This window comes from Oratosquilla oratoria, chromosome 9 (genome assembly GCF_046742065.1).
Source record: "Oratosquilla oratoria isolate Oo_2021 chromosome 9, ASM4674206v1, whole genome shotgun sequence".
Taxonomy (NCBI): Eukaryota; Metazoa; Arthropoda; class Malacostraca; order Stomatopoda; family Squillidae; genus Oratosquilla; species Oratosquilla oratoria.
Window position 1 is genome coordinate 25,453,004 of NC_134785.1, and position 22,111 is coordinate 25,475,114.

At 41.7% G+C, this 22,111-nt stretch overlaps 1 protein-coding gene across 6 annotated transcripts in view; it reads right to left on the reverse strand.

Moving 5' to 3' along the window:
- Window positions 1-5,076: 5,076 nt before the first annotated feature.
- Window positions 5,077-22,111, reverse strand: part of tws (protein phosphatase 2 regulatory subunit tws) — a 181,172-nt gene continuing 164,137 nt past the window's right edge. For 5 of the 6 annotated variants that reach the window (XM_076190119.1, XM_076190121.1, XM_076190124.1 and 2 more), the window contains 5 exons: window positions 20,872-21,043; window positions 10,223-10,392; window positions 9,870-10,085; window positions 7,771-7,952; window positions 5,077-7,502 (listed from right to left, as the gene is read on the reverse strand). In XM_076190119.1, the coding sequence (XP_076046234.1) occupies window positions 7,800-7,952; window positions 9,870-10,085; window positions 10,223-10,392; window positions 20,872-21,043 (711 nt within the window). In that variant the 3' untranslated portion in view covers window positions 5,077-7,502; window positions 7,771-7,799. Of the gene's footprint in view, window positions 7,503-7,770; window positions 7,953-9,869; window positions 10,086-10,222; window positions 10,393-15,337; window positions 15,482-20,871; window positions 21,044-22,111 lie in introns of those variants that run through there. The other variant, XM_076190120.1, reaches the window with a different exon arrangement.

The following is a 22,111-nucleotide window of genomic DNA, read 5'->3' on the forward strand; positions in this document are numbered from 1 at the left end:
TGGACATACATATTTCCTTGTGGGAATTTTGTGGAAAAAATCTCACTAATTTGTGGGAACTGGCATAGATCACAATGGGATCCCTGGGTGGAAGGTAAGTTGAGAGTGGAGGATAGATGGAGAAAGAGGAAAAGCACAGAAGATAGGGAGGTGCTTAGAGTAAACTCCTTATATGAGAAAGAAAAGGAGAAGGACAAGAAGCTAAGAGAAGGGTGGGAGGGAGTGAAGGATAGAGTAGAATTAGGAGTGGAGGAGAAATGGGGATGTTTCAAGGAGAGATTCACAAGGTGTGCAAAGTTGGTGTGTGGAACAAGGAGGATGGGAGGAAATAGAAGAAAGGGTAGTGAGTAGTGGGATGACGAAGCAAAGAAGGTTGTAGAACAGAAGAAACGAGCATTCACAGATTGGTTACAAAATAGGATGAGAGAATTATATGAGAGGTACAAAGAGAAATAAATCTTAAGATAAAGAAGGCAAAGAGGAGAGAGATTTGAAATGGGGTAAGAGTATAACAGAAGATTTTGAAAGTAATAAAAATATGTTTTGGAAGGAAATTAAGAGAGGAAAAGGCAAATCAAGCTAAGAAGAAAAGGTAAAATGTGCAGACAGAGAGATGATAATGGAAGAGAAGGCAATAAGAGGAAAATGGGCAGAATATTTTAGAGAGTTGCTAGATGTGAAGAATGATAGGGAGGGAAAGGTAGTTGCAGTGGGAAGTGCTAAGAAAATTACAGTAATGAGTGAGGAAAATGGAGGAGAAATAAGGAAAGATGAGGTGAAAGCAGTTATGAAAAGAGAGCAGGTAAGGCAGTGACAACTGTGAAAGTAGTAGTTTCAGAGGGATCAGTTTGTTGAGTGTAGTTGGGAAGGCTTTTGAGAGGGATTTAAGAGGATTAGGAGAGGAAGAGAGGGAGTAATTGGTGAGGAACACCATGGGTTTAGGACAGGTAGGGGTTGCTTGGATCAGATTTTCATAATGAGGCAGATATGTGAGAAAGCTTTAGAAAAAGGATGTTTTTGGGGCCTTTATGGATTTGGAAAAGGCCTATGACAAGGTATACAGGAAGACACTGGGAGGTATTGCAGATGTATGGAATAGGAGGCAAGCTGTTATGAGCAGTCGAGAGTTTTTACAAGAGTAGTAGAGCCTGTGTTAGAATTAGAAATGAAGAGTGATTTGAGGTAAAGGTGAGACTTTGCTAAGGATGTGTTATGTTGCTTTGGCTGTTCAATTTAAACATGGACAGGGAGGTGCAAGAGGTCAATTCAAGAATAATGGGCCAGGGATTGAAGATGGTTAAAGAAAATGGAGAAAAATGGGAGATAAACCAGTTGTTTGCTGATGACACTGCACTTGTGGCAGGATCAGAGGAGGGATTAAGGAAGTTAGTAATGAAGTTTGGGAAGGTGTGCAAAAGAAGAAAGTTGAAGATAAATGTGGGTAAAAGTAAGGTGATGAGATGTACAAGGGGAGAGGATGGCAGCAAACTGGAAGCAAGGATTAAAAAGTTTAATGAGAAACAGACATTTGGGAATGGATGCTAAGAGGAGATTGTATGAAGGGGTGATTGTGCTGACTACAATCTATGGAGCAGAAACATTGAACATAAGAGGAAGAATTTAAATGTGTTCATGATGAATTGTCTGAGATGAGATGTACAAGGGGAGAGGATGGCAGCAAACTGGAAGCGAGGATTAAAAAGTTTAATGAGAAACAGACATTTGGAAATGGATGCTAAGAGGAGATTGTATGAAGGGGTGATTGTGGTGACTACACTCTATGGAGCAGAAACATTAAACATAAGAGAGGAAGAATTTAAATGTGTTTAAGATGAATTGTCTGAGAAGTATGGTAAGGGTTACTAGGCTGAATAGCAAGAAACATGGTGAAAAGTGGAAAGGGAGTTGGGAGATAAGGTTGATGAAAGAGTATTGGGATGGTCTGGATACATGGAATGAGTAAAGATTACCAAAACAAGCATGGAAGGTAGAGGTGGAGGGAGTGAACTTGAGGGGACAACTAAAGACGAGATGGATGGATGGATGAGGTAAAAGGGGTATTGGGAAAGAGGGGAAGGTATGTTAGAGGGAGAAGATAGGGTTGAGTGGGGAATGGTTGTGCATGGATGATGATGTGATACATAGGAGTGGGTGGGAGATGGGGAATCGTGTGTGAATGATATTTTAATACAGTGAAGGGATCTCGCCATCTTCTCTTTTTCTGCACAAGGAGACAGAGAGGGGGGTTGTCAATTAAATGAAGCAACCTTGCTATGATGTACTGTGCCTAGCTGCATTGCTTTTGACCTATGGCAGTGGGTATGATGCAGGGATGACTAGTTTTCCAGGAGCCAAGAGGGAGGGGTGGTGAATGGGAGTGGATTTAAGTCTTTGACTACCCATCTTGTACGGGGGAAAAAAGCCATTGGTATATGTATGTCTTTAACCGGCTTTAGATGTTGGTCCCAGCTTTGGTGTTTCTTGCTGCCTTGCTTCTGACCTGAGCAGCGAGTTCAAAGACAGGGATGGCTTTTCATCCACAAGGAGCCAAGATAATGGGAAAACAAAGAGGTGTTGGATGAGTATGGGATGTATGAAGGGTGGGTGCATGCCTTGACCTGCCACCTCCCTTGTTAGGGGGAACAGGCCTTTTTGTATATGCGGAGGAAAGGGATGGTTTGGACACATGGAAAGAATGAGTGAAGAAACAGTTGTGGAAGGCAGAGGTGGAAGGAGTGAACATTAAGGGGGCAACCAAGGATGAGATGGATGGATGGGGTCAAAGGGGCATTGAGAAAGAGGGGAATGTCTGAGGAAGGGCGGGAAAGAACAGATGACAGATATGGAGAATGGTTATGGATGGATGATGCTCTGATGCATGAGGTGGAGTGGGTGGGGGAGTGTGTGTGAAAACAGATTGATGCAGCCCGAAGGGATTTCTCCCCATCTTCATTTCTGCATGAGGGGACGGAGGGGGTCGCCGATTTAATGAAGCAGCCTTTCTGTGGAGGTGCTGTGTCTTGCAACTCTGCTTCTAACACAGGGTAGTGAGCGAGATGCAGGGATGACCTGTCATCCAAGAGGAGCCAAGAGGGAGGGAAGGGGGTGGATAGGAGTGGAGTATGTGGGAATAGAATGGGGAGTGGTTTTTATGCCTTTGTTTTTTTAGTTAACCCCCTTATAAGGGCGGAAAAGCCTTTGATATATTTCACAGTGACCCCATACCTGTTTTTACCTGTGGTAATCTTAGGAATGAAATGAAAAAAGTGTGTAAAACACATATCTATTCTTTTATTTGTCAGCAATGTAATGAGCTGTACTGAATGCATATTTCAGTCAATCTGATCCTGCCTGGCTCAGTGCTATGTAGCTATGAGCTCAAAAATTTCCCTACAATGTCGATCATACCTCTTTCTTTTGTTCAATTGTGCTGATAATAATGAATATCCATGTTAACTACTTGTATGGCATTCACTTCCTCGTTTATGTTTGCTGCCTAGATGCTGGACCATATGATTGTCTCATCCTGGGAAAGTACAAATAATAGAATGACGGATCTAATTCTTGTAGACAATATCAGAGATGTACTTTGCCTTATTCAGCTAAGTTACAGCACACATCTTGTCATTAACTGAGGCAAAAACCAGTGTCTAGCTGACCTATGCTCTCTTTTGCCCTGTGATGAACATTTTCTTTGTAAAATCTCACAAAACTCTGCTCTACATTAATAATTTTTCCACACTGCATATCTTTGTGATTAATACCACTTGTTAGATCTCATCTCGCCAAACTTTGTACAAAAAAAGTAGTCTTGAGAATCATGTTATTGTAAAACATGTTCAGAAACTTGCAACTTCATACCTATGATTAATGGGCCACACTGCATCTAACCTTCAAGTTTCCAGACAATTTGAAAACTACAAAAACAAAGTTCTGTATGTATCGAGCGTAAGCAGGAAGGCCTCTCCATTGTGTGATGTATGGCTTATGTGTGTCAACTAAGCACATCTACACTTTTTTTTTTTTCCATATTCCTTAGGAGGATATGTATAGAATTTATAAGAATATGACTGCAGTGTACATAGTACCTTGTGGAACCTTGGTCTAAATATGCTACAATGTATACATCTTGCTCTAATAAAGACGCACATTCACATAAAAACTATTTTCATAATCTTTTGAGGTATTTCTTCATTGCTGCTAAAATATGTTTGACCAGAAAACTTAATTGCAAATCCAAGTTATGGACAATGATTTATGATATTTTTTTGTTCAGATTTACGATGGCATACAACTTTCATTCAATTGCAGGTGAACTTGGGAGAGATGGCACCAGACCTAGTGTTCTTTTATGACTATGTGGTGACAACGGGAATGGGGTTAGGTGAAAATTTTCACCTTCCTCCCTCCCCTTCTAAATATCTTTACCCTATCATGGCTTGAATCTCACCTACAGCTCATTCATTACATAAAAATTTTGCCTAATTCAAATATGAAAATATGTATCTTTGGTCATGAACATATGGAATTAAAATGCTTGAAAGCTTATAATTATACAAAGCTTTTAAACTTCACACATTTTTGCTTGTGCTCTACAATTCTAGGCAAATATATTTTCCTGAAGACCTTCCATAATTAAAATCTGTTATATCACAGGCTATGACTGCTTCAGAAATACAATTTTGTTGAAAATTACTGCAATTTTGGTCAATAATTGGTTGAAACTGAAACACAGTAAAATTTAAGCCTATCTCCTCTCAGTTTCTCCAGTGAATGGTTATGTTCAATATCTCAACTTGATGGCTCCAAGCTATTTGTTGGCCATGAGAATCAACCCCTATGGATTTGACAGTGATATGTGCAAGGTGCATGACATCTGCACTTCAATGGCACAATGTATAGTTATAAGGTGTTTGCACCATTATTAGAAATGTTTATTAATTGCAGCTTTAGTACCTAATCAACACAAAATGTTTTAAGATTTCCTTCAAAGTATCAAAATTTTTCAGTTTCTCTTTTTTTTTTTTTTTTCTAAATAGAATGAGGATTTATTTTTCAAGATTATAAAAGCTGAGAGAATTTTAGAGCTTATTTATTGAATATAAGGCTGGGCTGGGTTTATGTACATTTGTTGTGGCTTCAAGGAGCTGGTCAAGTGCTATTGCTTAACCCAATGTACAGTGACTGAAGGAGTGGCAGGATGTGAGGCAACAGGACCAAGTGAGTGGGCCAATGGAACAGGAGTGCTGCATGTTGTCCCATTTGGGGCAGGGCAGGGCAGGGCAGGGCAGGCACCAGCAGCCACCGACTGACCAACTGGCCTGGACTGGACAACATGTGCAGGGTTGCAAAGCTGGCATGAGTTATGAGCCGTCCATACACAAATGGCTGTTGTGATAATAAGCAGAGCTTGGAGTAAAGGTACTCCAAAGGGAACTGAAATGTCCAACCACGTTTGTGCTGCGCCAGATGAGTCCTGGTACTTGGCCAGTAGCTGTCTGCCATAGGCCTGAGCAGTGGACTTTACATTGCTTTGGTACAAGTTGTTTTACCCTGTATACACCCGTTTCCCCTTGTGCCACTTGTAAAAAGCTTCCAGAGAGAAAAACAGGGAGAAGTGAGCAGTTTGAGAATACCATAACCAGATTTCACAATAGTAAAGATAACCTTTGTAAAGTCTAGTATATCATGAATAAATAGTAAACATATTAATACCTAATTTAATCATTCATAATATTGGCACCTATGAATCATACCAGTGCAAGGATTTTCACATTCATGTCAGCTTATTGAAAATATTTATGTTATGACAATGCATGCATACAAGCAAGCCAACAGCCCTTGGTCACTAATACCCACTTCTAAGCTTTATTTGACAGGCGGTAAAGCATCCCAAACACTCTACCCCTTCATAGCTCGACTTAGTTCGTTCCTCTTAAATTCAAGCCTTCCTTCCTTCAAAAGAAACCACAAACATGTGAGGAACACACCAGCCCACATGGAGACCCCACATCTGCCCAATTTTTAACCACTGGGTAAAAATCTTTGAGACTGGTATGATACTTGGAACCTCGACAAATAATGTGTGGGAAGACCAGTAAAACAGAGCAAGTCAGGGTCAAAGGAGTCATGATTTGATTATTGTAGAGAAAGGCACCTTTCCATTTTGACTCTTCCAAGGTCCACAGATGAATATATATATATGTAGCTAAGAACCCAAAAACCCAAAGGCATTCTACAATGGTTTAATCAATGAATCATAAAAACTCAACCGATAACAATGCCTTTAAACTATCCGTTCTATTCCTGCAATTTATGAGCCCTGATGTGAAACTTTCAGAAAACATATCTGATTTGTAACTGAATACTAAGCAGCTGTTTCAGCTTGCTAGCAATCATACTATATGTAGGAACAGAAACTTGGAACTGTCTGGTTGGATGCATAGGCCCCATCTAAGTTTGGCTGGTGGAAGGATTCATGTCATTCTGAAAGACTTGAAGAAAATTCTGCTAGTTCATGTCAACAAGACTGCTATACAAATGATTCAACTCTAATGCTTTATAAAAAAAATAAATGATCATAAAACAAGGCTTTTGCCTAATGGAATAGTTTATTAAATAACTAGTTTTTTTTTTAAAAAGTGTACAGTAGCCTTGACAAGCCAACAGATCTTTGCAGCCAAGAAATCTGTGGGTACTCCAAATGAAATGAATTATCATGACCAAGGAAGATGGAAAGAAAGTTGGTGTGTGATTAAGCCACACAATTTAATTCTACTGGCTCAGGTGTGATCACAAGGCTGTGTTAAGCTCACCAACTAAATGCAAACCTATGGGGGTCTTCACCATACTTGGGTGTTGAGGACATTCACCGGTCACACCACTTGGCAACAAGTGTTCACAACTTGATTTGAGTGGCCTTCGTCTTGCATTGTTTCCCTTTTTTTTATGCAATTAAACTAATCAAGTTCCTAAACATTTAACATTGGTTTCAACTATTCAGCCACATAAATGAATAACAATTGTTGCAAGATACAGCAACCCAACAGATTAAAACTTTTCCTGGATTGGATGTACCAAACCAGTGGTTACTGATCACACTGAGTTGTCCACTGGCTGAGACCAAACAAGTAACACTTGACATTATAAAGGCCGCTAGACAATGATCTTCACAGTGGGAAGGGGCGGGCAGCTACTGGTTAGTAATAGACGAGGATGACCGACTGACTGGGTGGCTGGCTGGGTTCCACCACCATACCCCGTCTTCTATTACCCCCTGCATATATTTTCTATTTAAACTCCGCAACCTTCCTTAGGAGGTGCCTTTGGAGGGGAGTAATAGGTTTGGCAGTCTCTACATGTGCGCGCTTTATCCGGTGAGCACATAACCTTCCTAGCCCTCCATATTTTGAGGGAGCGCACAAGTTCTGGCTGGACGTGAAAACCTCTTCGTCATAAGAGGATTCAAAAAAGCACTTCTTGGCTTCTTTGCATCTTGCTGTCTGCAAGTCATAAAGGTGAGGCATTATTACACCTAATCACATTACACTGAAACTCGTTATACCAACATGTTCATCTCAATTTATATTGCACTGAACTAGAAACAATGCTTGGAGCCTTAACCCTTTCTGTATTCACAGGTATTTTATTTTAGTTTATCAATTTTTGAAGTCTAGTCTCCAGTCGACTTTCAATTACCTTCATGGTACCATTTCAGCCAGAAAGGGGTAAAAGGGTTAAACAATTTTCTTCACCTGTTACTATACTTACCAACTTAACCTGTCAGGTAAGGATCATTGCTAAAATTTGTCCTGGAAGATGTAGAGGTTATTGGTGGCAGCAACTGCAATTATATTTTCATGAGGATGCCATGCCGTATGTAGAATTTTCTTATTAAAATCTAGACAGTCGACGCTGATTTCATCTTTCTTACGTTTGCCACCCGTGCACACCTGAAAAATAACAGTAGCATACAGCTGATACTTTAGGGTATATATATATATATGGGGCACCCCTACAGACCAGAGTCACACATCCTTTTGTCTGTGGTAGAGGAAATATCTATTCATTCATAGAAAAATTATACTTTATTATACTACGACTGTCCATCCAGTATGCTGTCCTCCTACTCATTGTTACTGTCCTGTGCCACTTCTCTGAATATTCATTTCTCATTTTGCCAAACCCTGTGGTGGGGGAAAAGAATACTGCCACCAAGCTTTCCAATCGAGTCGTAAAAGGCGACAAAAATGGGATGGGGATTCTTTTCCCCCATCACAGGGTTCGGCAAAATGAGAAATTAATATTCAGAGGTGGTACAGGACAGTCGAGTAGGGGGACAGCATACCAGCCCAGAGAAAATCCTTACCTTTTGCCAAAGCCTTCTAACTTCTCTCAAACTCCCATAAAACTTTCCAACTACATTCAACAAACTGATCCCTCTAAAACTACTACAATCATGTTTGTCCCCTTTTCCTTTGTAAAGCTAAACCATACAGGCACTCCTTCAGTCCTCCATCACTCTCCACTCCCTTATACACACATTAAACCTCACTGGCCAGTCCACTATATATGCACCTCCTTTCTTCAGACACTACATGACACCCATCCAACCCACGTGCCTTACCAGCTTTCATCGTCTTCAAAGCTGTATTTCACCTTTTCTTATATCTTCCATTTTCCTCTCCCATCACTGTTATTTTCTTAGCACCTCCCACTGCCATAATCAATCCCTCCCTATCCTCTTTTACTTTCAACAGGTCTCTAAAATATTCTACCCATCTCCCCCTTACCACCCTCACTTTCATTAAAGTTTTCCATCTGCATCCATTACCTTTTCCTCTCTGCTTGTCATTATGGATAAACATACTTTGACCAACCTACGTATGCCAAGATGTGGGATACTCCATTCCTAGTGCTTCAGACAAAGGCAATGTCACAAGTGACATCTACGTCATGACCTGACAACCAAAGGTAGTTTACCCCTATTGCTTCTTTCACATGGCATACTCCTCCCTCCTCAGCCTCTCAAAGAAAATGATAAATTTTGAAATATATGCACATCCTTCGCCCATTCACACATACAATCAGGATAGAAGGGCTTTAAGACGTCATAAGAACAAATTAAGGACAACTAAATGTCAAAAGACATGAAAAAAATTCTATATAGATGCATAAATACTCAAAATAGTTTAGGTTATATCCCCATCTTCTCCTTTTCTGCATGAGGGGATGGAGAGGGGGGTCGCCAATTTAATAAAGTGGCCTTGCTGTGGATGTACTGTGTCTTGTGACACTGCTTCTGACCCACGGCAGTTGGCATGATGCAGGGATGAACTGTCATCCAGGAGGTGCCAAGATAAGAGGGAGGGAAGAGGGTGGAGGGGAGTGGAGTATGGTAGGGATGGAATGGGTGGGAGTGGTTTTTATCCCTTTATTTTTGGCTACCTCCCTTGTAAGGGAAAAAAAAAAGACTTGTAAGTTATTACAGCCCAAATTGGAACAATACATGAATTCTAATCTAAACATTATAATTGGCAATAAAGGATATTGGCTAGGTTGGAACTGTACAAGAATTTGAAGATACCTATAATAAACTGGAAAAGAGAAGAACCCAAAACCCAACAACTGTTGTTCCTTTCCTGTACACTACAATTAGGTAAACACACAGACACAAGAGAGAGAGAGAGAGTGGGGGGGGGGGGAGCCAATGGTGTTCAAGGATGGGGAAAAAACAATGAAAGGTGATTTGAGATAAGTAACACACAAGCAAAGAAAGGTAATTTGGGGGTAAATGGCACATACATGTAGCAATGGTAAATATCATATGGGTATTATTAAGTCAAATTGATATATCTGAACAGTCTTACTCGTCTTGGTTTAAGAATTGTTCTTGGCTTGGCTGTTTCCCTGGAGGCTTCTAAGGTTGCATCACGTTTAGATGTTCTGTCAAACATTCGGAAGAAGTTGTTGTACGAACCAGTCATGATTGCCGAGTCGTTTCCACTCCAACAACACTCAAACTTGTCAAATATACAGTCGTTCTCATACAGAGAGCAAAGTTTTGATCTCAAATATTCATGGACCTGTCAGAAGAGGAAACCAGAGTTCATAATTTGAATGACCTTATCACTATATATGACTAAATGCCAAAGTACATTTCATACATCATCTGCTGCTGCTTATAATAAAATTAAACAAATTCTTAAGTGTAATTACTCACAGGGTATGTTTCTATAGGTTTTGTTTCCATATGCAGGTCCCATACTTTAACTGAAAGATAGTCTCTAGAGATCATATATCGCCCACTATTAGAAAACTTGACATCACTGATGGAAGATATAATCTCGCTGAAGAAACTCCTATTGGTTGGATCCTCTGGTTCTTCAAATACTGTTGATAAAAAATTATTTGTATGAAATATATTTGCATCTCATGCATTCAATGGGAGTGTAAAGGGAAGATGGGTAAGGCATTCTGGGGAGTTGATGAATGTATAGGAGAATAGGGAAGACTTAACTGTAGTAGTGAAAGATGCCAAAAAACAATTGTGATTGGAGAAGATAATGATAGGGCAATAAGAACTGAGGGCAAGAAGCAGTGAAAGAGAGAAGAAAGCTGGTTAAACCTAGGTTTATCATGTAGTGTCAGGCAAAGGAAGTAAATATATTGCAATGGCTGAGATAAGTGTGTACCCAAAGGAATGGAGTGTACCAGTATACTGGAGTAGTTCACATATATTCCCTAATACAGGTTAAGGGGACAAATATGAATATAGTTTTTGAAGCATCACTGTTAAGGGGCCCTGCTACTGTACTTTCATGTCAATTAAATTTCCATTAATTCATTTTTATTGTTTAATTACATCCGACTTTTGGCTACCTCCCTTGTAAGGGTGTAAAAGCTGTAGGTGTATGTTTTATTACATTAACCACTTCGGTACAATGATGCCTACAAAGGCATCATGAGGCAGGAGTGGGTTCACAAGAATGCTGGCATCAGCGTCTTGATTATATTTTTTGTAGGTGGAGTGGAGGTGGAAGTAGAATGTAGGTTGAGAGAAGCGAGTAAATGCCTTGGTGGATTAAAAAGTGTAATGAGGAATAGACATTTGGGAATGGAGGCTAAGAGAAGACTGTATGAAGGAGTGATTGTGCCAACAGCACTGTATGGGGCAGAAACATGGAACATAAGAGAGGAAGAGAGGAGTTTGAATGTGTTTGAAATGAGGTGTCTAAGAAGATGGGGGTTACCAGGCTGGACAGAATGAGAAATGGGGAGGTGAGGAGGAGAACAGGGGTGGTAAGGGAGTTGGGAAATTGGGTTGATGAAAAAGTATTGGGATGGTTTGGCCACATGGAAAGAATGAGTGAAGAAAGACTAGTAAAAGAGGTATGGAAGGCAGATGTGGAGGGAGTGAACATGAGGGGACGTTCTAGGATGAGATGGATGGATGGGGTGAAGGGAGCTTTGGGGAAGAGGGGAATGTCTGTTGAGGAAGGACAGGAGAGGACAGAAGACAGGGGTGAATGAAGAATGGTTGTATATGGATGATGATGTGATGTACGAGGTGGAATGGGGGGTGAGGTAGTACGTGTGAGAAAAATTTGACGCAGCCCAAAGGGATTTCTCCCCTTCTCCTTTTCTGCAGGGGGGACCAGAGAGGGGGGTCGCCGATTTAATGAAGCGGCCTTGCTGTGTCTTGCGACACTGCCTCTGATCCAGGGCAGTGGACAAGGTGCAGGGATAACCAGTCATCCAGGAGGTGCCAAGATAAGAGGGAGGGTGGAGGGGAGTTGAGTGTATTTGGGGATAGAATGGGTGGGAATGGTTTTTATGCCTTTTTCTTTTTGGCTACCTCCCTTGTAAGGGGGAAAAAGCCTTGGTATATGTATGTATGTAGTTGTACACGAGTTACCCCCGGATTCTGTGAACTGGTTTGATCACATTTTGTGTGTTTATTACTCAGAGTACAAGAGAACGAGTAATACAGCAGTGACTTTATATCTTATAATTAGAGTAGTGTGATGCATCATTCATATGGCAGCCGATGCTGCAGGCGAGAATTTGACTCATACTGAAGAGGTTATAACTAGGAAGATGTGCACATCTGAATATGACTGCAAGATTACTTTTTGATAAAAGTAATACCTGATATAAGAGTGGGGGGATAGGGTTGGTGTGGAAGTGTTGGGATGGTTTGGACACGTGGAAGAAGTGACTGGAGAGGGATTGGTGGGAGAGGTGTGGAAGGTAGAGGTGGAAGGAGTGAACATAGGGGGAAACCAAGGGTAAGATGGATGGATAGGGTAAAAGGGGCATTGGAAAAAGGGGATTGTTTGTTGAGGAAGGACCATATATTACCAAAATAAGAAGACATCAAGCCTACTAATCAAGAACAAGCACATCAAGGATAAACTTCAGAGATCTCATGCCCTTGGGGACTGCGCAACCCAACCTTCTTCCTCTATTGGTATGACCACCATGAAGCAGTTGCATAGACTGTCATAATCTGACATCAGGTGCACCTAAGAATCACTTCAAAGATATTCACCACACCATCTTACAATGGGAAACCATGGTCAACAACATGGACATTTTAGCTACACACCAAGACCCTAGAAGATTACCTATCCTGGAGGCCCTTTACATAAAAGATCTTTCCCCAAATCTTAATATTCAAGCCCATGACCTACAAGTTTTACCAGTGTTAGGTCTGCCCACTACGGTGCTGGGGCACAAACTGAAAACATCACGCACCTCTCAGCCAATGGGAGAACAAACTGTACCTAACTCACAGCAATCCAGCCATTCACCATCCACCTTCTTTTCATCTAACCCACATTACCAGGTATAAAAGTTGCTGAACTTCATGGAATCTCCATTACTTCAATTGCCACTAAAGAGGCACCAGGTGTGAAAACGCATTTTGGCTTTTGACTTTTGACTATACCTCATATGGTAAATTACTCGGACTCCTGCGTATAGAAGGCAAAGTTGCCTTACGAAAGAGAGAGAAGATTGACAAAAAGCTTTGTCACAGCAAGCTTGCCATTTCATTCAATGAAATATGCTTGAAAGAGAATCTCCTGCCCATTTGTATCTCATGGCATACGGTGAATTACTCGGACTCCTGCCTATGGAAGGCAAAGTCGCCTTACGAAAGAGAGAGAAGATTGACAAGAAGCTTTGTCATAGCAAGCTTGCCATTTCATTCAATGAAATATGCTTGAAAGAGAATCTCCTAACCACTTATACTAAGTATATGTATATATGAGAGATTGGGTGGTGGAAGTAAAACAAAGATAATCTAGGAATTTATTTACTATAATGTTTCGACTAACATGGTCTTCTTCAGGGATAACTGAAGAAGACCAACTTGGTTGAGACATTAGAGTAAATAAATTCCTTGATCATCTTCCTTTAAGGGGGCCATCGCGATGAATTTCAGAAAAAATCGAAATACATACATATACCAAGGCCTCCTCCCCCTTACAAGGGAGGTAGCCAAAAAGGGAAAGGCATAAAATAATTTCCACCCATTCCATCCCTGAATTTTCTCCACACCCCTCCACCCTCCCTCCCATCTGAGCACCTCCTGGATGACGGGTCATCCCTGCACCTTGTCCACTGCCCTGGGTCAGAGGCAGTGTCGCAAGACACAGCACATCCACAGCAAGGCCGCTTCATTAAATCGGCGACCACCCCTCTCCGTCCCCCCATTGCATAAAAGGAGAGGACGGGGAGAAATCCCTTCGGGCTGCGTCAAATTTTGCTCACACATACTACCTCCCCCCCCACCCCCCGCCCATCTAGTGGCCTTTGGCAAGCCAGTACTGAAATATTTCAGCATAATACCAAAAAATAAAGGAGTTATGGCTATTTTTCTGACCCCCCCCCACTTCCCAGTACACCTTCGCTGCACATATGTTCGACTAAGTTATTTCATCGCAATAAAAATGGCACAAATGTGATGTATTTTGTTATTCACTAATATAGACTAGCTGGAAACTTGTCCTACACGTGGGGATAGCACTTCGCACTCGTGAGTAAACTGAATTATTATGAGTAGGCGGAGAAAGCGAATTGTTGCTCCTTGGAGAACTTTTATTTACTTTTATTTGAAGCTATAATCATTTCAAGAATGCCTAAACATTCGAAGAAGAAACGTGCGTTTCATGAAAGCTAAGAAACTGAATCAAATTATTGAGAAAGAGTGTACTTCTGCCTCGGTTATTACTGGAGATGACTCATAGCAGTGCTGCTGTGCGTGCCCGGGCTTGGCTCCGCTGACCGCGCATTATCGCACTCCTCTACCCCTCCATATCCTCTTTTCTCAAATGACGTCACCGCAAACATCGAGCATGTGTGACGTACCATCACGTGCCTCTTCAAATGAAATGCTCTGAATGCTTTTCGTCACAAGAGCGACTGTCATTGATCATAACTTTGGAAGGACACAATCTTCTTTCTCACTTGGTTGGAGTCAATCCCATCATTACAAAAGCATTTGAGGAACAAGACAAAGACACAGAACAGAAAGGGACACCAAAGACCAGAAAGAGGAAGAGAAAACTATCGTTCAGCTCCAATTTCCAGCCGGGAGCTTTCTAGTAAGCAAACCTGGCGACAATGAGGGAGGTGGTGCCTCCTGAGCTGCTAATACCTCGTAAAAGGGGGGACCAGGTACCAGCTACACTTTAGAATAACATGTGAATGACAGAATGCATGAAGATTGTCGCAGAGAAAAAAAATCTAAATGAAATATATAAAAAAAGCAGGGAAATGTATTTTGAACTTCAAAGCTCAATATCTCAAAACTACCCTTTTCTCTACATTTTTTCTATCTCCTCCATAACTACTTGGCCGATTTTAATGTGGTTTGGATCATTTGAAAGCTGAATAAATTTGCAAACTTTTTATTGTGGGGTTTTTCATTTTTTGTGATAGAAGTCAATATACTGTATTAAAAAAAAAAAATCTTTCTCCTAAACTAAGAGGAAATTCCAAAAACTGTACGAATTTTTTTTAGGTATTGCTATAGAGCATTTGTGGTATTTTTTTCAGCATGCTCAGTCAATGGATAAATGAGAAAGTTTGTAATTGGTCAAAAAACGTTTTTCTATTAATAACTTCATTGTTTTTCAACCAAATGATATAAAAATTGGTGGTGAACATCTCAGTATTTGTATATATAACATTAAAAATTCGGACCAGAGCCACACATCATTTTGTCTGTGATAGAGGAAAACTCTGTTCATAGAGAAATGATGACACTTTTATACTACGACTGTCCCTCCGTTATGCTGTCCCCCAACCCCTTGTTGCTGTCCTGTACCATTTCTCCGAGTATTCTTTTTTCTGTGGTGGGGGAAAAGAACACTGCCACCAAGTATTCCCACTTGGATCGTAAGAGACGAGAAGAAAGTGACGGGGATTGGGACTAGGCATCCTTCTCCTTGTAGCCCCACAGGGGACATTCCTAAAAGAAAAAGTAAAGGCATAAGAGGGTCTGGGAATTTTCCGACCAGCACCCTAAGGTTTGGGTCTTTTAATGTGCATGGATGTGGTACAGATGATAGTAAAAGGGAAAAGATAGGTAGTATGTTTGTGAGAAGAAAGATGGATGTGTTGGCTTTGAGTGAAACTAAGTTGAAAGGGAAAGGTGAGTGTAAGTTTGGGAGTGTAAATGGGAGGTTATCAGGAGTGAAGAGAGGGCGAGGGAGGGAAGGGGTGGCTATTCTAGTAAGTGAAGAGATAGGTAAACGTGTAGTGGAGTGGAAGGAGGTTTCCTCAAGGATAATGTGGATTAAGGTGAAACTGGGAAAGGAGATGTGGGTCTTTGTAAGTGCATATGGGCCTGGCAGTGAGAAGAATGTAGAAGAAAGGGAGGCCTTTTGGATAGATCTAAACGAGTGCATGGAGGATTTGGGGAGAAATGTCAATGTAATAGTACTGGGAGACCTTAATGCTAGGGTAGGAAATGGTCCAATTGATGGAATGGTTGGGAAATGTGGAGTTCCAGGAAAGAATAGTAGTGGAGAGTTGATGGTGGAAATGTGTCTAGAGAGTTGTTGATAGCAAATACAGTGTTTCGGAAGAAAGTCAAGCATAAGTACACATGGGAGAGGGTGGTGGATGGAAGGGTGGTAGATAGACCGTTAATGGATTATGTAGTGGTAAATAGGATTATGATAGGAAGAGTTAAGGATGTACATGTGCTAAGGGGAGAGGGTGGGGGAATATCAGATCATTTTTTGGTGGAAGGTAAGTTGAGAGTGGAGGATAGATGGATAAAGAGGAAAGGGGCAAAAGGTAGGGAGGACCTTAGAGTGAACTCTTTGAATGAAAAGGAAAAGGAGTACAAAAAGAAGCTGAAGGAGTGGGAGGGAGTGAAGGATAGAGTAGAGCTAGGTGTGGAGGAGGAATGGGGATGGTTCAAGGAGGGAGTCACAAAGTGTGCAAAGATGGTGTGTGGAACAAGAAGGAAAGGAGGAAATAGATGGAAGGGTAGTGAATGGTGGGATGAGGAAACAAAGAAGGTTGTAGAAGAGAAGAGGCGAGCTTTCACAGATTGACGAGTTAAACACCATATGAGGACAGAGCCTTTATTTGTACGACGTTTCGCTTATTACAGCTTTTTCAAGTACAAGCCGAGATACATATGCTGGAGATTAAATAAGGGGAAAGGAGGGAACGGGGAGAGAAAAGAAGAAGGGGGGGAAGGAGGAGGAGGAGGAGGAGAAGGGGGGGGGGTTGGAACACTGGGAAAGGTTGAGAATGCTGGCCCAAACGTCCGTGGGCGAAATGTTCACAAAGGGTGGTTTAAATATCTAAAATTTTGCTGGCCATGGGTATTAGGGGAATTATGTGGGGCGAGATGTTAAACATGCCCCTGTTTTGTTCAATAGTGTTCGTTCCTTGAATGATTGCTGATTCTAAACACTTCCTGCGGATTTTGTCTGGTTCTTGTATCAGCAGCTCTGCATTCTTCCAGTCCATAAGATGGTTTTCCTTGTTTCTATGTGTCACACATGCATTGGTGGTGACATCATGCCTGACGTCGTAACGGTGTTCACGTATTTGTGTATTCAGGTCACGTGACATTTCTCCGATGTAAACTTTATCACATCCTGAACACAGAATACGATAAACACTGGCTTTGGTGCCCGGTGTCTGGTTGTTGTGTATTTTTGTTTTCGTGATGTCTTTTATCGTTCTGCTTGTCTGGCACACTACTTCCAAGTTGGTGGTTCTTAAAATATGCGTCAGGTTGGTGGCAACGTCGCTGGTTGGCAACACGAGACGTCTTGTTGTGCTGTCCTGCTGCCTACGGCTTTCCCGATTCTTAGCGGCCTGCTGTTTGCAATTATCTAAAAGAAATTCTGGAAATTTTAGTGTTAAAGAGGTCTCTTTAATAAACCTAAACTTTTTAACACTAAAATTTCCAAAATTTCTTTTAGATAATTGCAGACAGCAGGCCGCTAAGATTCGGGAAAGCCATAGGCAGCAGGACAGCACAACAAGACATCTCGTGTTGCCAACCAGCGACGTTGCCACCAACCTGACACATCTTTTAAGAACCACCAACTTGGAAGTAGTGTGCCAGACAAGCAGAACGATAAAAGACATCACGAAAACAAAAATACACAACAACCAGACACCGGGCACCAAAGCCAGTGTTTATCGTATTCCGTGTTCAGGATGTGATAAAGTTTACATCGGAGAAACGTCACGTGACCTGAATACACAAATACGTGAACACCGTTACGACGTCAGGCATGATGTCACCACCAATGCATGTGTGACACATAGAAACAAGGAAAACCATCTTATGGACTGGAAGAATGCAGAGCTGCTGATACGAGAACCAGACAAAATCTGCAGGAAGTCTTTAGAAGCAGCAATCATTCAAGGAACGAACACTATTGAACAAAACAGGGGCATGTTTAACATCTCGCCCCACATAATTTCCCTAATACCCATGGCCAGCAAAATTTTAAATATTTAAACCACCCTTTGTGAACATTTCGCCCACGGACGTTTGGGCCAGCATTCTCAACCTTTCCCAGTGTTCCATCCCCCCCCCCCCTTCTCCTCCTCCTCTTCCTTCCCCCTTTCTTCTTTTCTCTCCCCATTCCCTCCTTTCCCCTTATTCAATCTCAAGCATATGCATCTCAATTTGTACTTGAAAAAACTGTAATAAGCGAAACGTCGTACAAATAAAGGCCCTGTCCTCGTATGGTGTTTAACTCGTCAATCTTGTCGGCAACTGCCACTTTCATGAAAATTTTCACAGATTGGTTACAAAATAGGACAAGGGAGTCATATGAGAGGTACAAAGAAAAGAAAAGAGAAGTAAAGCAAAAGGTAAAGGAGGCAAAGAGGAGAGCAGATGTGAAATGGGGTAAGAGTTTGACAGAAAATTTTGAAAGTAATAAAAAGATGTTTTGGAAAGAAATTAAGAGAGGAAGAGGAGGTGAATCAAGTAGTGAAGAAAAGGTAAAAGGTGCGGATGGAGAGATGATAATGGAGGAGAAGGCAGTAAGGGGAAGATGGGCAGAATATTTTAGGGAGTTGCTAGATGTGAAGGAGGATAGGGAGGGAAAGATAGCTGCAGTGGGAAATGCTAAGAAAATGACAGTGATGAGTGAGGAAAATGGAGGAGAAATTAGGAAGGATGAAGTGAAGGCAGTTGTCAAGATGATGAAAGCAGGTAAGGCACCTGGTCTGGATGGATGCCATGCAGAATGTCTAAAAAAAAAGGAGGTACAGTGATGGTGGACTGGCTGGTGAGGTTATTTATTGTTTGCTGGAGAGAGGGTAGAGTGCCAGAGGACTGGAGGAGTGCCTGTATAGTTCCTTTTTACAAGGGAAAAGGGGACAAGTGTAAATGTAGTAGTTTCAGAGGGATTAGCTTGTTAAGTGTAGTTGGGAAGGCTTATGGGAGGATCTTGATTGAGAGGATTAGGAGAGGAACAGAGGTAGTAATTGGTGAGGAACAGTGTGGATTTAGGACAGGTAGAGGTTGTGTAAATCAGATCTTTGTGGTAAGACAGATATGTGAGAAAGCTATAGGAAAGGGGATGTTTTTTGGGCTTTTATGGATCTGGAAAAGGCTTAAGATAGGGTAGACAGAAAGGCACTGTGGGAGGTTATGCAGATATACGGGATAGGAGGAAAGCTTCTGGGAGCTGTCAAGAGTTTTTATGAGAGTAGTAGAGCTAGCTTGTGTCAGGATTAGAAATGGAGAGAGTGAGTGTTTGAGGTAAAGGTGGGACTTCGTCAAGGATGCGTTATGTCGCCCTGGCTGTTCAACTTATACATGGATGGGGTAGTGCGAGAGGTAAATGCAAGGGTAGTGGGTCAGGGATTGGAGATGATTAAAGAAAATGGAGAAAAGTGGGAGGTGAGCCAGCTGTTGTTTGTGGACAACACTGCGCTTGTGGCAGGATCGGAGGAGGGATTGAGGAAGTTGGTGAGAGAGTTTGGGAGAGTATGTGATAGAAGAAAGCTAAAGATAAATGTGGGTAAATGTAAGGTGATGAGATGTACAAGGGGTGAAAGTGGTAGTAGACTGGAAGAGAGCATTAAGGGGGAGCAACTGGAGGAAGTGGATAGTTTTAGATACTTGAGTGCAAATGTGGCAGGAAAAGGTGGAATGAAGGTGGAGGTAGAATGTAGATTGAGAGAAGCGAGTAAATGCCTTGGTAGATTAAAAAGTGTAATGAGGAATAGACATTTGGGAATGGATGCTAAGAGGAGACTGTATGAAGGAGTGATTGTGCCAACAGCACTGTATGGGGCAGAAACATGGAACATAAGAGAGGAAGAGAGGAGTTTGAATGTGTTTGAGATGAGGTGTCTGAGAAGTATGATGGGGGTTACTAGGCTAGATAGGAGTGAGAAATGAGGAGGTGAGGAAGAGAACAGGGGTGGAAAGGGAGTTGGGAGATAGGGTTGATGAAATAGTATTAGGATGGTTTGGACACATGAAAAGAATGAGGGAAGAAAGACTAGTAAAAGAGGTATGGAAGGCAGATGTGGAGGGAGTGAACATGAGGGGATGTCCTAGGATGAGGTGGATGGATGGGGTGAAGGGAGCTTTGGGGAAGAGGGGAATGTCTGTTGAGGAAGGACGGGAGGGGACAGAGGGCGGGAGTGAATGGAGAATGATTGTGTGTGAATGATGTGGTGTGTGAATGATGTGGTGCGTGAGGTGGAGTGGGCGGGGGGGATGGGGTGGTGTGTGTGAGAAAAGTTTTGACGCAGTCTGAAGGGATTTCTCCCCGTCTTCTCCTTTTATGCAATGGGGGACGGAGAGGGGGGGGGTTGCCGATTTGGTGAAGCGGCCTTGCTGTGGATGTGATGTGTCTTGCGACGCTGCTTCTGGCCCAGGACGGTGGACGGGGTGCGGGGGTGACCTGTCATCCAGGAGGTGCTAAGATGAGAGGGAGGGTGGAGGGTAGTGAAGTGTATTCAGGGATGGAATGGGTGGGAATGATTTTATGCCTTTTTCCATTTTGGCTACCTCTCTTGTAAGGGGGAAAAAGCCTTAGTATATGTATGTATGTATGCGAAATTCCAATCATAATTGACGAAGTTCGTTTTCGAGCGCGACAGCCCCCTTAACTTCCACCACCAAATCTCTCGTTTTTCCCCTTCTCTAAATGTATGTAAGTATGTATGTAGGTCTGTGTACTCAGTTTATACACTTGCAAATGTGCTATAACTTTTTATTATTCCATAATAAATGGTTTCAGGCAAAAATAAATTGCCATACAAAAAATTGTGAAAATATGCTACACACAAAAATTTGTGAAAATAAGCTGCTATACAAAAAACAAGACAATAACAGCAATAAAAACTTACATTTGGCATGTGAATCACAAAGAGCTGCTGCCCTCATGTCACACAGCCGGATTGTTCCCTTACTACTTGAATACACGAAAACATTACAGTCTTGTGGATGAAATTCAGCCGCTGTTATCACTTCTGTTAGTTCTTCCATATTAGTTGGTTTTATGTCTACAATGTTGAAGGACTGAAAAAAAATAATAACTATAATCAAAACATAAAAGAACAAAGAAGTATTCAAAAATAGAAAAATAATTTTATTCTAAAGTAAAACATTTTCAACTCTACTGCTAAGAAGTTATATATGACAACCCTTACATTTATTCTCCTCTTCATATTTGAGATTGGTATGTAACTTACAATTATTCTCCTCAAATCTCTAAGACAGGTAAAGAATATAGTGAAAAGCAGAAGTAGAACAAGAGTTTCAAGTACTAAAGTGTGCAGATATGGTGTTATGAGGAAAGGGCTACGTTGGAAAACATTTATCCAAATAAGGAACTGTTGCAAAGAAGAAACAAGAAAACACAAGAGGTTATGTACAGTACAGAGGGTTGAATCAAATTGCAAGGAGAATATTTGGTGGGGAAGTTTCTGTTGGAAAGTTTTGGAAGGAAATGAAATGAAAAGCAAGCATAAAGGTGCACAGGAGGTAACAGTATTTCATGAACAAATGTTAATTGAAGGTTGTGAGAGGGTGATGGTCTAAGTGATTTAAAGGCAAGCACACAGTCTATACATACAACAAAGGCTTTTTTCCCCTTACAAGGAAGGTAGCCAAAAAACAAAGGCATAAAAACCACTCCCACCCATTCCATCCCCCACATACTCCACTCCACCCTCTTATCTTGGAACCTCCTGGATTACAGGTCATCCCTGCATCTTGTCCACTGCCTAGGTCAGAAAGTGTCGCAGGACACACACATCCACAGCAAGGCCGCATCATTAAATTGGCACACCCCCCCCTCTCCATCCCCTCATGCAGAACAGGAGATGGGGACAAATCTCTTCGGGCTGAATCAATTTATTTCTCATACATACACCCTCACCACCCATCCCCCACCCACTCCCCCTTATGCATCACATCGCCATCCACACACAACCAACCTCCACCACCCCCCATCCCCTCCCTCCCAATGCCCCCTACCCCATCCATCCAACCCATCCCAAGTTGACCTCTCATGTTCACTCCCTCCATCTCTGCCCTTCACACCGCTTTTAGACTTTCTTCACTCATTCCTTCCATGTGTCCAAA